The sequence below is a fragment of the Varanus komodoensis genome, unplaced genomic scaffold (assembly GCF_004798865.1).
Source record: "Varanus komodoensis strain SLA01 unplaced genomic scaffold, ASM479886v1 scaffold3, whole genome shotgun sequence".
Classification (NCBI taxonomy): domain Eukaryota; kingdom Metazoa; phylum Chordata; class Lepidosauria; order Squamata; family Varanidae; genus Varanus; species Varanus komodoensis.
The window spans coordinates 26,626,401-26,640,014 of record NW_025335761.1 but is presented as its reverse complement, the minus strand read 5'-3'; the positions used below and the strand labels follow the sequence as shown (position 1 = coordinate 26,640,014).

Genomic DNA, 13,614 nt, shown 5'->3' with positions numbered 1-13,614 from the left:
CAAATTTTAAGGTTCCTTCCCCAAATTTGCGCAAGTACAATTTGTGCAAATGGCAGAACCTGGAAAAAATGAACAGGAATGCTGAGGGATCCCATTGGGATTAAATGGAATGGAGTTTCCAGGATTGCAAGTTGCAGGCAAAGTTGCTTCCATTTGAGCTAAACTTAGATCTCAGTGAATTGGTAGTCATAGATGAGGGTGACCAAAATTTCATCTTGTCAATCTCTGTTAGTCTTGAATCCCCCAAACATGTACTGCTCAGAGAAAAGGGGCATTTGCCAGGGTAGAGGTCTCCAGTCTCTGATGGGAGATAAGCTAGCAAGGAAACTGATGCTCTTTGAAAGGACTGACCTTGTGGGCCAGAAGCTTCCCATCCCTGATCTAAATTAAAACAAGGGAGATCGTTGAGAGATATGGCTTAAAATGCCATCTGCTTCTTGTTTCCATTGGATGATCCTAGGGTAGCTGCTGAGCATCAGTATTTGGAAGGCAAGGTAGATGAATGAGGACAAACAAGCTGAGATTTCCTCCAGAAAAGACAAGAGGTACTGTGTGTAGGACAATCGATAGAGCTGTGCTGGCTGGAATTCTGTCCTGCAAGACTGATCTTGCCTTGGTTATTCATGTTCTGACAATCAGGCTTGACTACTGCAGTGTGCTCTGTGTAGGTATGACTGTCCTGAAAGGGTGCTTGGAAACTTCAGCTGGTACAAAATATGGTTGCCCAGATATGGGTAGGGGCTCAGCTGGTTGTTAAGCCAGCTGTTAAGCCACAGTGGTTTCCACTGTGCCACATACTGCTTTTTATTAAAGAGGGAAGTCCAGCTCGCCTCAGTGTCATCCATGTGAGAGCAGCAGAAGGAATACCTAGGAGCAGTTCTGGGATGTTGAAGAAATGGACTCATGCAGGTCCAAATTACCAACAGACTGTGGTGAACCAGCTTTTCCCAAGTCATGTAGATTCCACAAAATGGTCTTAAGATTTACGCTAACTTTGCATGGGGTATTTACCTATTAATTGTCCAACTCTAATATCTGGAGTGGACAATTTAGGTTCAAATTCTCCTTTGGATATAAAGTCTTTTGTTCCTCCTCCTGCTCTATGTAAAGAATTATTTGGATGCAATGAAATGTTTTCCTAAGTGAAACAAACTAGGCTATATAATTAGGTGCGAATTTGTCTAACTGCCAAGACTTTAAAGGTAATCCATTAAATTGTTTGGAAAGGGGTGTTGATAAAAGAACAAAGGAACTACACCTGAAGGTAAACAAGTATTAGGAGCTTGAAGCAAGAATTCTGGTTGAAAAGACAGCTATGGGGAGACTAAGCAAAACTTAGGTTCTCAAAGGCAAAAACTAAGTTCTCCATCACTGGGCTAGGAAATATTTATTTCAAGGGCTCCCATCAGAAATTGTTGTTGTTGTTGTCGTTAGTCACGAAGTCGTGTCCGACCCATCACGACCCCATGGGCAACATTCCTCCAGGCCCCATCAGAAATATACAGCTCCAAAAGGCACTTTAGTTAATAAAGATACACTAATTACCAGGTTATCTGCAGAAAAGTATGTTTCTTACCATTTTTGACTCAGTGTTTTCTTTTAAAGCTCTCCTTTCTTTTAACCCCTTCCCCTACCACTGTTTCCCTCTCTCCCTCTCCCTCTCCCTCTCCCTCTCACACACACACACACACCTTTCACTTCACCATCTAAGGTTTTTCCAGGATCTTCTTCCTCTTTTTTCCCTGAGTCCCATAATATGTACTCTTCCATATTTCCTTCTGTATATTGCTGCATAGATCTGCCCTCTATTTTACACTATCATTGAGTCTTTCTGCACCTCCACACAATTTCTCAGCTGTCACCCCCTTTCTTTCTGCAACTACATCGACTTCATCATTCTCCTACCCCCACCTCCCTCCACTGTCACAGCTATACCCATCACCTGTCATCCAGTCCTTTCTTTAATCTCTGTCTTGTTTGTCTTCTTCCCCATCCTTCGCACTGTTCTTTGTCTAACTCTGGTCTGAACTGGCAGGTAGGGTACAAATCTTTAACTTTTCCAGCATTTCAGATGAGTTGAGACATGCAGAATGACTGTGCTAAACCAGATTGATTTGGGTTATCAGAGGTTTTGTTTTTTCTTTCTGTTGTTTTGGGAAAAAAAGTGACTTTTTCTGGTAAAAACATTTAGCTTGGACAGCAGATGCTGCTAACCATGTCTTGAAATGACTCTTTGCAGAAGAGCTGCAGCTTGGCATGCCTGGATGTCCACGTACCACAGTGGCATCCAATGAGAAAAGGCACGTCTGAAATGCACACATCTGGTTTTTCTTGGAAAGGTACCAAGAGATGACAAACTGAAGATGGTTGTTGCAGAAAGCAGTACAATACTAATCTTTTAGTAGACTGCTGGTATATAGCTTTCTGTCTTGTCACAGAACAAATACACTGTTCTCACGGAAAGCATGCAGATGTGGTTTGTTGCTGGAAATGTGAAGGGCAAACTCCAGTTGGCATTTGCCCAGTAGCGTTGATGTGATTGCATCATGCTGCAGTGCAGGTGAACCTACAGCAAGGCCATTCTTGGCAAGAAGTTTTGTTTTGTTTCATTCTGTTCTGTTTCCTTTACATGACAAAAGCAGACAGCAACAAATTATCTTTCTTCTTTTTCATAAGCTGTTTGGTTGTATGAGAAGCTAGGTTCGCTATGAAGTTGCTCATTTTACTGTGGGCTCTGATATTGGTCATAGAACACAAATAGTCAGATTTCAGGCTTGCGGGATCTTCTTTGAAAAAAGAAAATAGAACCCCAGTGTCCACCACCTGGAGCCTGGTGTAAAACACACAGAATTGAGGACAGAACTGAACAGAGCTCACCGGTCTTCCACACAAAAACAAGCCCCACACATTCTTCATTGCAATAATATGATTTAATAATTTACTCTAAATGTAAGAAATTTTGTTGCTGCTATTATTGTTAAACAACTGGGATCAGGAAAATCCTTGCCAATCCATTGCAAATCATTCAGAGATATGAGATTAACATTTCCCCCATCTTGGCACAGAAGATGAGCAGTGGTTCTGTGCATCTGTCAGAAGCTGGCAAATATGAATAGCCAGCTTGCCAGACATATGAGACCCATACAGACAAACTTGGACCCTCACATATGTAAACCTGCCACTGAGCTGTTCTGCTCCTCTAAAGTCTAGTTCCTTCTCCTTCACATTCTTACAGGAAGCATATACTGACACTATGGTGCTTTAAAACTCCAGATCAGGGGTTCTCTCATCTCTGTAAAAACTTCCAGTTGATCACTTTCAAAATGCATTGCCAGGAAACAGGTTTTACTCTTATTAATCGTAGAGTAAATTCAAACCAACCCAGGAAACAGTTTCTGTGATCAAATTAAAGGCAAAAATAAATAGTTCTTTGTGCATTTCCATTCTGCACAAGGGAATAGAGTATAGATACGTTAGTGTGTATACACATTCATGTACACTTTATTTTTTAATTTAAAGCGATATGCATAGTTCGTAATGTGCATTCAGATGTCTAAGCTAAGCTACCCTGTGTGATCATGATGCACACACACAGACGTGACCTGCTCCATACAAGTATCAGATGGCTTGGTCATTTAGTGATGCCATTGGCACATGCTGCTCATGAGAGTAAGCAAAGGCACCATCTCCATATGAGCAAAGGGTGCACACGTGTATGTCTACTTTCTAGGCATCACTCTTGCTACATGATAGCATGTCATAGTAGATGCCTCTTAAAGAGTTATGCCAGTATTTAGCTGTCAGTCACACGTGAATTAATAAGCTGCATGAATGCCAAGGTCAGAGACACTTATGAAATGAGGACAATGACTATGATTGGATAATGCAACACATAGAATTTGCACTTCAGGTTTGATGTGGGCTTCTGTTGAATTCAATGAATAAATTTTAAGTTGTTCTATATGTGCTTTGTTCAAAAGGTCTGCAGTTCTGTATGCTCCGCCATGATTCCAGAGTATGATTGGGAGATGAGTAACAGCAGCAATACCCACATAATGCTAGCCATGGTTCATCTCTAAAACTGAAAGGAGCAATGAGTGCAAGTCTGCAGGATGCTGCTAATCACCACACTTTAGTTTGGTGATGTCTCTGTTGGTCACCCTGTATATGAATGTTCCACTGGAGTGAACAGAATGTGGCATCTATTTAAATTAGTCATGAATTAGTTTTTCTGCTTCATATTCCACTTTTTTCTTGAAGGAACCTAATAGCGAACACACAGAACTTAAGCATACAAAGTGGGGAGGAGACCGCAGTCGTTGGCTGCTAGTTATGGCTAGATTATGCTACCTCTGGGTTCAGAATCAGCATGCCTCTGAATACCAGCTGCTTCAAAACAACAAGAGGAAAGAATTGTAGCATTCTTGGTCTTCCCAGAGGAATCTGGTTGACCCCTGTGGGGAGCAGGAGGTGGGCTATGCTGGCCTTTGGTCTGATGCAGTTATTTCCTTCTTATGTCCTTATGGGTCAAAACAGGCAAGTAGAAAGCACTGTGTTCATGTGTGTATATTCTCTCTCTCCTTGCTCCCCCACTCTGCCCTGCCCACTGCTGATGTCTTCTGCTCTGGAAGGGGACTGAGTGGTTGTACTAAATCCCAGTGGGCCAAGGAGAATGGCTTTGCTATTTACACCCCCTATGTCAGGTACAGCATTGCTACCCATTGATGGAGTCTGAGAGGGCAAGAGCTTGATGACAATAGTTTCTAAGAGGCCAGTGGCAATGGTTTCATTGTCCTAGAGTTGACTCATCCTACCAGATACATCATCTGTTTTTATCTTGCATGTATGTGTGTGTGCACGCAGATCCATGTGTTTGCCATGTTGGAAAGGAAAGGGAAGTCACTATGCCATTTAAATTACATTTCGTGGGGAAATTAATGTTTACCATATGCATTTATTTTAGGATTCCACTTGTTTCCTGTGTGTCTGATCTACAATGAGTGCCAAATCTGCTATCAGCAAAGAGATTTTTGCTCCGCATGATGAGCGAATGCTGGGAGCAGTCCAAGTAAAAAGGAGAACGAAGAAAAAGATTCCTTTCCTGGCAACTGGGGGTCAGGGTGAATATCTAACCTACATCTGCTTGTCAGGTAAGATAAATGATTTTGACATCTAGCTGTCCTTTCAGTTTATCTTTGAAGTTTGATGAACTGATTGGATGTTGTCCATTGCTAAAAATAATGCAGTGCCATGAATTTTAATCAAACAAGTAGATGAGCAATGATAGGTAGGAATATGTGAAGTAAATATATGGATGGATGTGGCATTCAGTGCTGTCAGTGACGCACTTCCTACGAATTGAACAGAAATTTCTTGAGGATTTGACAATGTTATCCAAGATCAGTAAGACTTGTGCTTTTCTGACGTTTCATTAAAAGAATTATTTCCCATGGGTTTAAGAATTTCCTTCAAATATTTGAAGGCAATATGTTGTTCTTTCCTTTCTTTGAAAAATAATCAGAGAGGAATTAAATTGCCTTGCTAGATCAGAAGAAAATTTCATGTAATTCAACATTCTTCCTCCAGCAGTGGTGAGTCAGTTTTACCTCTGGGAAGCTCATAAGCTGGGAGACCATCCCTGTACTTTGCTTTTGTTTTCTTTCTAGTGAAAAAATTGAAAAAAGGCTTGAAAACAGTACACAAATGAAAACTGGTACAGAATGCAGCAACCAGAAAGCTTGTAGGAGTTTGTATGATGTTTCGCCCACTCTGCACTGGTTTATATTGGTTGCTTCTTCATTGCCATGGCCCATCTATGGTGCTAGTATTAGTATTTTAAAGCCCTAAACCTGGGGTGGAGATTCTTTATTAGCCTACAAGAAGAATTCCATTTAAAAGACATTCTTGCTGGGTAGGGATGGCAGTAGGGGAGGCAAAACACAGTCAGGGCTGACAACTCTGATCTCACCTTAAATCATCAATTTGTAGTAGGAGGCATGCCTACAGAGGAAGAAGTATGCATAGCATATTTACTCACAAATACACAGGACTAACACCTGCATATATCTCTAGAACAGGGGTCTCACACTCAACTTACCTGGGGGCCGCTGGAAGTAGAGTCTGGTGAGGCTGGGCCGCATCAAGTATTCCACCACCGCGGTGGTGGTGGGCCGCTCATCCAGAGGCCGGCCCGGGCGCCGCCGGTGCTTTGAAGGCCACAGGGCCCCTCCCTCGTGCCCCCCCATCCCGGCAGTTGGCCCGCAGGCCGCGAGTTTGAGACCCCTGCTCTAGAAGTAAGCAGGAAAATATAACTCAGCAGCAGCACTTTCAACCAACCTCACAACATGCAAGCTCCTGCATGTCTGTTCAGAACTAAGTCTGAGTATTATGCCTGTTTTTAGTTAACTGAGGTTTTATCTGCTGCTATCTTATTTCTTATTCAACAGATGAACCAGTGACAACTGGCTTCAAAAGTTGACATGGGAGGAGGGGGCACAAGTTGAGTACCCCTGTGCTAAACTCTCACAACATAACCTTCTCATTTAACTGTCTTTGGGAATCCTTAAGCCAGACCTGGGTACTCCCTGAGGAGAATCACTCACAAAGATTAGCTCTGTCCTCCTCCTTGTGATAGAAAATTTAATTATTTAGTTAAAAAAAATAAACCACCTTTCTACACCAGTGGGGTCTCCAAGGCAATATATAAAATATTTTATATAAACGTACTCAACAACAAACCAAACTAGCTTTAAACTATCCCAAACAGTAGAATCAACCCCAAGTTAAGAGCCCTGAAAAGTGAATATTGTTTTAAGTACCTGCCTTAGGCTGAACGAAACGAGCCAATCTACATTCTCTTGGGAAGGATTTCTACAGTCATGGTGCTGTCACATAAAAGGCCTTGTTCCATGTTCTCACTGACCTAGCCTTTCCTGGTGGTGATACATCAAACCATAACTATGTAGAAAACTCTTAACTATGGACAGGTTCATATGGAAGTAAGCAGTCTTTCAGATATCCTGGCTCTAAGCCATTGAGTTCTTTGAAGAAATTTAAGCTGGAACTAGAAATAAATTGGAAGCCACTGTAATTTATGTAGCAGCAATATTCTAAGTTCTCTAAACATGCCTGTACACACACACGGAAAACAACCTGGCTGTAGGATTTTGCACCTGCTGCAGTTTCTGAACACTTCAAAGGCAACCCTAAGTTTAACACGCAATACAATACTCTAAAAAAGAGCTTTAAGCTTTGGTGCACCATGGTTAAATCCATATTCTCCAGGAGGGGGCACAGCGTCTGCACAGATGCAGAAAGCACTCAAACAGTGTTGGCCCAGAAGTATCCCTAAGTGGTAACCCTGATCCTCCAGAGAGAGTCCAACCCTGTTCAAAACTGGCTGCACTCCTGCTCCTGGATTAGCTTGTCTGCTGATCCTCAAGACCTCCATTTTGTGTGAATTTAGCTTCAGGTTGTTAGTTTGTACCCAATCCATCGCTGTCCAATTCATCACTGTGTCCCAGCAACAGTTCAAAACTTCTACAGCCTCCTTGGCAAATGTTGAGGAAGAGAGACAAAACTGGATATCATTAGACTGAAAAGCATCCAAATAATGAGATGCATTCATGAAAGCCTGGATTGAGTTGCCAGCTCCCATCGAATGGTTGGACACTGATTAGATTACTAAGGCCCAGTTTTTAAAAAGGAGGTATGGAAACTAAAGCACTATTAATGTCTGATAACAGCTACATGTAGTTAAACAATCTACAAGGTAACTTTAATTTCTGCCTAATACTAAATTCAAAACTAAATGTTCAGTTTACCTTACTGTTAGTTACTTGCTTTGTTACTTGCAAAGTTGAGCTCAGAACTATGTTGCAGCCTATCTTAGTCATTCAACTCTTGTGTATGTTAAAATTGGCTCTCAGCCAGAATAGCTTTTTTTGAAAAGGAGATAGGGAAGCAATACTGTTTTCAAAGTGCCAAAACCAGTTTAAGTTTGAGATGCTGCTACATATTACTGAGCTATGAAGAAGCCCTTGAAGTTTCAACTGGTGACTGTCAGCTTAAGAATTCTTTTTAAACTGGGGAGCCAATTTCTTCCCTCCCTCCCTGCTTATTGTGCAAACCATATTGCAGAAGACGAGTAAGATTGTAATAAGGACACTGGAGAGGATGTTCCTGATGTTTTCTAGGACAGCAATATTGAGAGTTCAAAGCTGAGCTGACATTTAGATGGTAACGAATGTCATTGCGTGTATTTGCAGTCTGCATGCACAAGTAACAGGAATTATTGGCGAATAGGCTCATCAGCCTGCTGCATCAGGCTAGGGATTAACTTGCTTGTTGGTCCACTGGTATAAACCCTATTGCTCTTATCTAATCAATTTTCTATTTCACCTTTCAAAGGCTTAGGCCTGCTGGAAACCTTCCTTGTATTTTGCAGTTTTCTGATCTACAAAGTTCAACTTTAAAGAAAAACAAAACTCTTGTTCATTACTCACTTTGCCTTCAAAGTCTAAGTGGCTATATCTAAAGCTATTGGGTATGAAAGATTTTACCCCTGACAATTCTGGCTCTAATGCTTTCGCAGCCTGAGTGCATCTGCTTAAACAGGAAGTTTCTAATCCACTCCTGAGAGCAGGAGCAGAAGGGGGCTCCTGTGTGTGTGTGCACTTTTTGCTGAATAAAGCCATGTCAAACATGGGGAAAGTAAGCATATTCCATAAAGAGGTCCTTGGCTGTAGGATTTTTATGTGTGACCAGCAGTGACTGTTCTTGGTGTGGCAGAATGTGGACTTGTGATTGAATCTGTTTAGGGAGGGGAGAACCAGCAGGTCTGGAGTTAGCCTAAATTCTCTGAGAATCAGTTTCAAGTCATGTTTTGCCTTCTCCTACTTTGTTTTTGACCTGTTTTTCTTCTTGCTTGAAGGAAAAATGTGTGTTACAAATTGGAAAAGTATGCATTTCTAGGACTATTTTTCGAAAGGGTATAATTTTCTGCAAATGGCTGAGGTGTAAAACTGCATTTTTTAAAAAAAATGTGTATTTCAAATTATATTTGTTTAAAAATCCACGTTTTTAAAAATGTTTAGGAATTTGTTAACATTTCTTGAAAAAGCATGTTTGGGATGATCAACAGGACATGTTCTCATGATTTGTGAACAGAAACAGAATTCTCATACATCCTTAACTCGCTCGTCCATTCTTTCTTATGATACTTTGTTTCATATAAATAAGAAAATGAGGATCAAATACCTATAAATTTAAGAAATAGAAAAATTCCCTTGTGACAGAGTACTGGAGAGCTCTCTTAATTTCTGTCCTCCAGCATCATAGTTCCAATGCATCCGTCGTCTTCTTTACAGCTTTTTTCACTGTCCAGCATTCACACCTATAGATTGTAACTAGGAATACAATAGTTTGGATGACCTTAACCTTGGTTTCCAGTAAAACATCCTTACAGTTGATTGACTTTTCTAGCTCCTTCATTGCTGCCCTTCCATGTCTCAGTCTTTTTTGAAGACTTCTTGGCAGCAGTCTCATGTTGAATTGATGACTGAGTCAAGGTATGTGAGATTTTTCACAATTTTGATTTCTTCAGTATTAACAGTAAAATTCTATAGTTCTTTTGTGAACATGGTTCTTAATATTCTGCTGCAGTCCTGCTTCTGTACTTTCTTCTTTCACTTTTATCAGGATTTGTTTCAGTCATTGCTGATTTCTGCCTGTAGGATGGTATCCTCTGCATATCTTAAATTAGTGCTATTTCTTCTGCCAAGCTCATTCCTTCCTCTAATCCAGCTTTCTTTATGATAAGGTCTGTGTACAAATTGAACAGATAGGGAGATAAAGTGCATCCTTGTGTGATACCTTTGCCTATGGGAAACCATCCTGTTTCTCCATATTCTGTCCTAACTGTAGCTTCTTGCCCTTGATACTGGTTATGCATCAGGGCAATCAAATGCTGAAGTACCCCCTGCTTCTTGCAGGACCACCCATAGCAGGATCCATGCAGTCAAAGCCTTTGGTGTAGTCTGTAAATCATAAATCCTTTTTCTGAAATAGGCAGTGTATAGTTGCTTCTAGTGCTTCTTCCTTTTAGGAATCCAGCCTGGACACCTGGCATTTATCATTCCATACAGGGTAGCATTCTTTGTTGCAACATTTTGAGCATCACTTTCCTTGTGTGGGACATCAGTTAAATGGTTCTATGCTTGCTGTACTCTTCGCATCAATTTTCTTGGAATATGAAATATACATTGAATGTTTCCAGTCTCTGGGCTGTTGCTTTGTTTTCCATATTTGTTGACATATTTTTGTTAGAATTTGGACTGATTCATTTCTGTATTTCGTAATAGCTCCATTTTTGTATCTTATTTACTGCAGGTGCTTTATGCTTTGCAAATGCTTTCAGAGCAGCTTTCACTTCATTTTCTAATATTGCAGGCTTTTTTCATAGGATTCTGCTTCAAAGAGGTCTGCCATCCTTTCATTTCCTCAGCATAGTTCTTCTTTATAGTACTTTCATCATCTCTTTAATTTATGCTAATCAGATAGTCTGTTCCCTTGTTCGTCGTTTAGCTTTCCTATCCTAGGTTTGAGTTTCCCTTTTATTTCTTGGATCTTCTGGAAGGGGGTCTCTTGTTTTCACCCCTTTGTTGCTCTCTTCTATTCATTGCACTGATCACTGTAATAGTTCTTTTGAAAGGCATATACTGTATCTATCATACTATTCTATGTGATAGTCATCTCATGTGTAGGATCACCATAAGTCAGATTAACAAGGACCAACAAATATCTGGTGATGCTCAATGTTTATAAGTTGTGCTTCTCTCTTAAAGATAAGAAGATGCACCTGTGGAAAGATGAAAGGACCACGTATATGAGTGCCTTTTTGTTTGTTGTAGCCTCAGCAGCATTTAAGAAATGGCCACCACAGCAAATGCCCCCCTGTGTTGGAGGATCATATTTGAATCCTCCACAACCCTCTAGCCTATTTGCAAACCAATGTATGTATTTTCTACAAGAGTGGAGTAGTCTTTAAGGCAAATGTTATACTTTTCTCCCACTGTTTGAGGAATTAGTGTAGCCACTGCTCTTCCCAAAGGCAAGGTACCTGCAGGAAAAGGTGTGGTGTGCTGTGGTTGCATGGTAAGTTGGAGGAATGGCTCATTTAGGGCTCTTCACACTTTGAAGTGTGTGAGAGCTAACAAGGGCAAAAAGCTGCTACAACATCCACTTCAAGATGGATAGTTGGCATTCCTGAAATTTTGAAGGAGTTCAGGGATGCCTTTCCCAGTTCAGATTCTGGATTCTTGTAGAGCATTACCAAAGAGAAATTAGAGAAAGGCCAGTTAGGAGTCTCATTCATTCATTCATCACATTTTAATGCCACCCTATAGCCAGAGGTTCTCTGGGCAGTTCACAGTGCAATCAATATATACATATACAAAACAAATATTCCAGGTAGACTTGTCAGCTGCCCCCCGGGCCTGTCGGTGCTGCTGCTTAATGCCAGGTCGGTCCAAAATAAGGCAACACTCATCCGAGAGGGCCGACCTGGCTTGTATCACAGAGACCTGGGCGGGTGAGGTGGGGGATGTCACCCTCTCACAACTGTGCCCACCCGGGTACCTGGTCCAGCACTGACCACGCCTGGAGGGGAGGGGAGGGAGGGTCGCTCTGGTTTATTGAGCTTCTATTTCCCTTGTGGGTCTTTCTGTCCTCTCGAGGCCGGGGCTGGAGTACCTCCACTTGGTGTTGGGCGACTGAGACAGATTGGGAATTCTGTTGGTGTACCGTGCACCCTTCTGCCCAACAGACTCCCTGCCGGAGCTGACAGTGATCATCTCGGATCTGGTGTTGAAGACTCCCAGGATGTTGGTCCTGGGGGACTTCAATCTCCATGCCGAGACGGTTCTAACTGGGGCGGCTCAGGACTTCATGGCCTCCATGGCAGCCATGGGGCTGTCTCAACACGTCAGTGGCCCGACCCATGAACGTGGACACACTCTGGACCTGGTTTTCCTGATGGGGCAGGAAGAGGGTGATTTGAGGGTGAGGAATTTAAGTTTGACGCCCTTGTCATGGTCAGATCACTTCCTCATAAGGTTTGAGCTCGAGAGCGGCCTTTCCCTCTGTAAGGGTGTGGACCAGATTGTATTGGTCCGCCCCTGGAGCCGGATGGATCCTAATGGATTCCTGAAAGCTCTGGGGGATTTTCCAGTTGACAAGGCTGGTGATCCTATCGATGCCCTGGTTGAATTGTGGAATGGGGAGATGACCATGGCTATTGACTATGATCGCTCCCAAGCGTCCTCTCCCACCTGGCAGAGCCCGTTCATCTCCTTCGTATACACCAGAATTACGGAAAATGAAGCCGGTTGGGAGACGTCTAGAGCATAGGTGGAGGAGATCACGGTGTGAATCTGACCGAACACACTTAAGAGACCATTATCGGGCCTATGCTGTGGCGGTGAGGATGGTGAAGAAGAAATTCTTCTCCGCTTCCATTGCCTCCTCACAATGCCGTCCGGCAGAGCTCTTTCGGGTGGTGCAAGGGCTGATACATCCAGGCCCAAAGAAAGATCTTGTACCACCCTCGAAGGCCCGCTGTGATGACTTTGCCAAGCATTTCAGGGAGAAAATCGCTCAGATTCGTCACGAGCTTGCCTCTACTATTGAACCAGATTCTACTGAGGAGATGCCAACGATGCTGTTGAGTCCACAATTAATGGATGAATTTCAATTGTTGCGGCCTGATGATGTGGACAAGGTGCTTGGACAAGTACGCCCTACCACCTGCTTACTAGACCCATGCCCATCTTGGCTACTTAAGAAAGCCAAGGACGGGATTGGGACCTGGATCCTGGAGGTGGTCAGTGTCTCTTTAAGAGACAGTCGGGCACCTTCCTCTTTAAAAGAGGCAGTAGTCTGGCCAGTCCTAAAGAAGGCATCCCTAGATTCAGAAGTGGCCTCCAATTATAGACCGGTGGCCAACATCCCATTCCTGGGCAAGGTGCTAGAGCGGGTGGTGGCGGGATGACTCCAAGCATTCTTGGATGAAACTGATTATCTGGACCCATTTCAGTCTGCCTTCAGACCCGGGTACGGCACTGAATCTGCCTTGGTCTCCCTGTACGATGACCTGTGCAGGGAGAGAGACAGGGGGAGTGCATCCCTGTTAGTTCTCCTGGACCTCTCAGTGGCTTTCGATACCATCGACCATGGTATCCTTCTGAATAGGCTAGTGGTATTGGGAGTTGGAGGCACCGCGTGGCAGTGGTTCCGCTCCTATCTCAACGGCCGATTTCAGAAGGTGGTGCTGGGGGACTATGGCTCTGCACCATGGCAGTTATGCCATGGAGTTCCGCAGGGGTCCATTTTGTCCCCCTTGCTATTCAACATCTACATGAAACCGCTGGGAGAGGTCATCAGGAGGTGTGGGCTGCGGAATCATCAGTACTCTGATGATACGCAGCTCTACCTCTCGTTTTCCACCAATCCAGGTGAGGCAGTGGCTGTGCTGAACCGGTGCATGGCTAAGGTGATGGGCTGGATGAGGGCCAATAAACTGAAGCTCAATCCAGACAAGACGGAGGTCCTGTTGGA

General features: G+C 42.9%; 1 protein-coding gene across 1 annotated transcript in view; it reads left to right on the top strand.

Annotated features, from left to right (window-relative positions):
• The window catches only part of STXBP6 (syntaxin binding protein 6), a 126,513-nt gene that overhangs the window by 18,635 nt on the left and 94,264 nt on the right, over nt 1–13,614 (top strand). The window contains exon 2 of the mRNA XM_044436591.1: nt 4,964–5,150. Within this exon, the coding sequence (XP_044292526.1) occupies nt 4,997–5,150 (154 nt within the window). The 5' untranslated portion in view covers nt 4,964–4,996. The remainder of the gene's footprint in view (nt 1–4,963; nt 5,151–13,614) is intronic.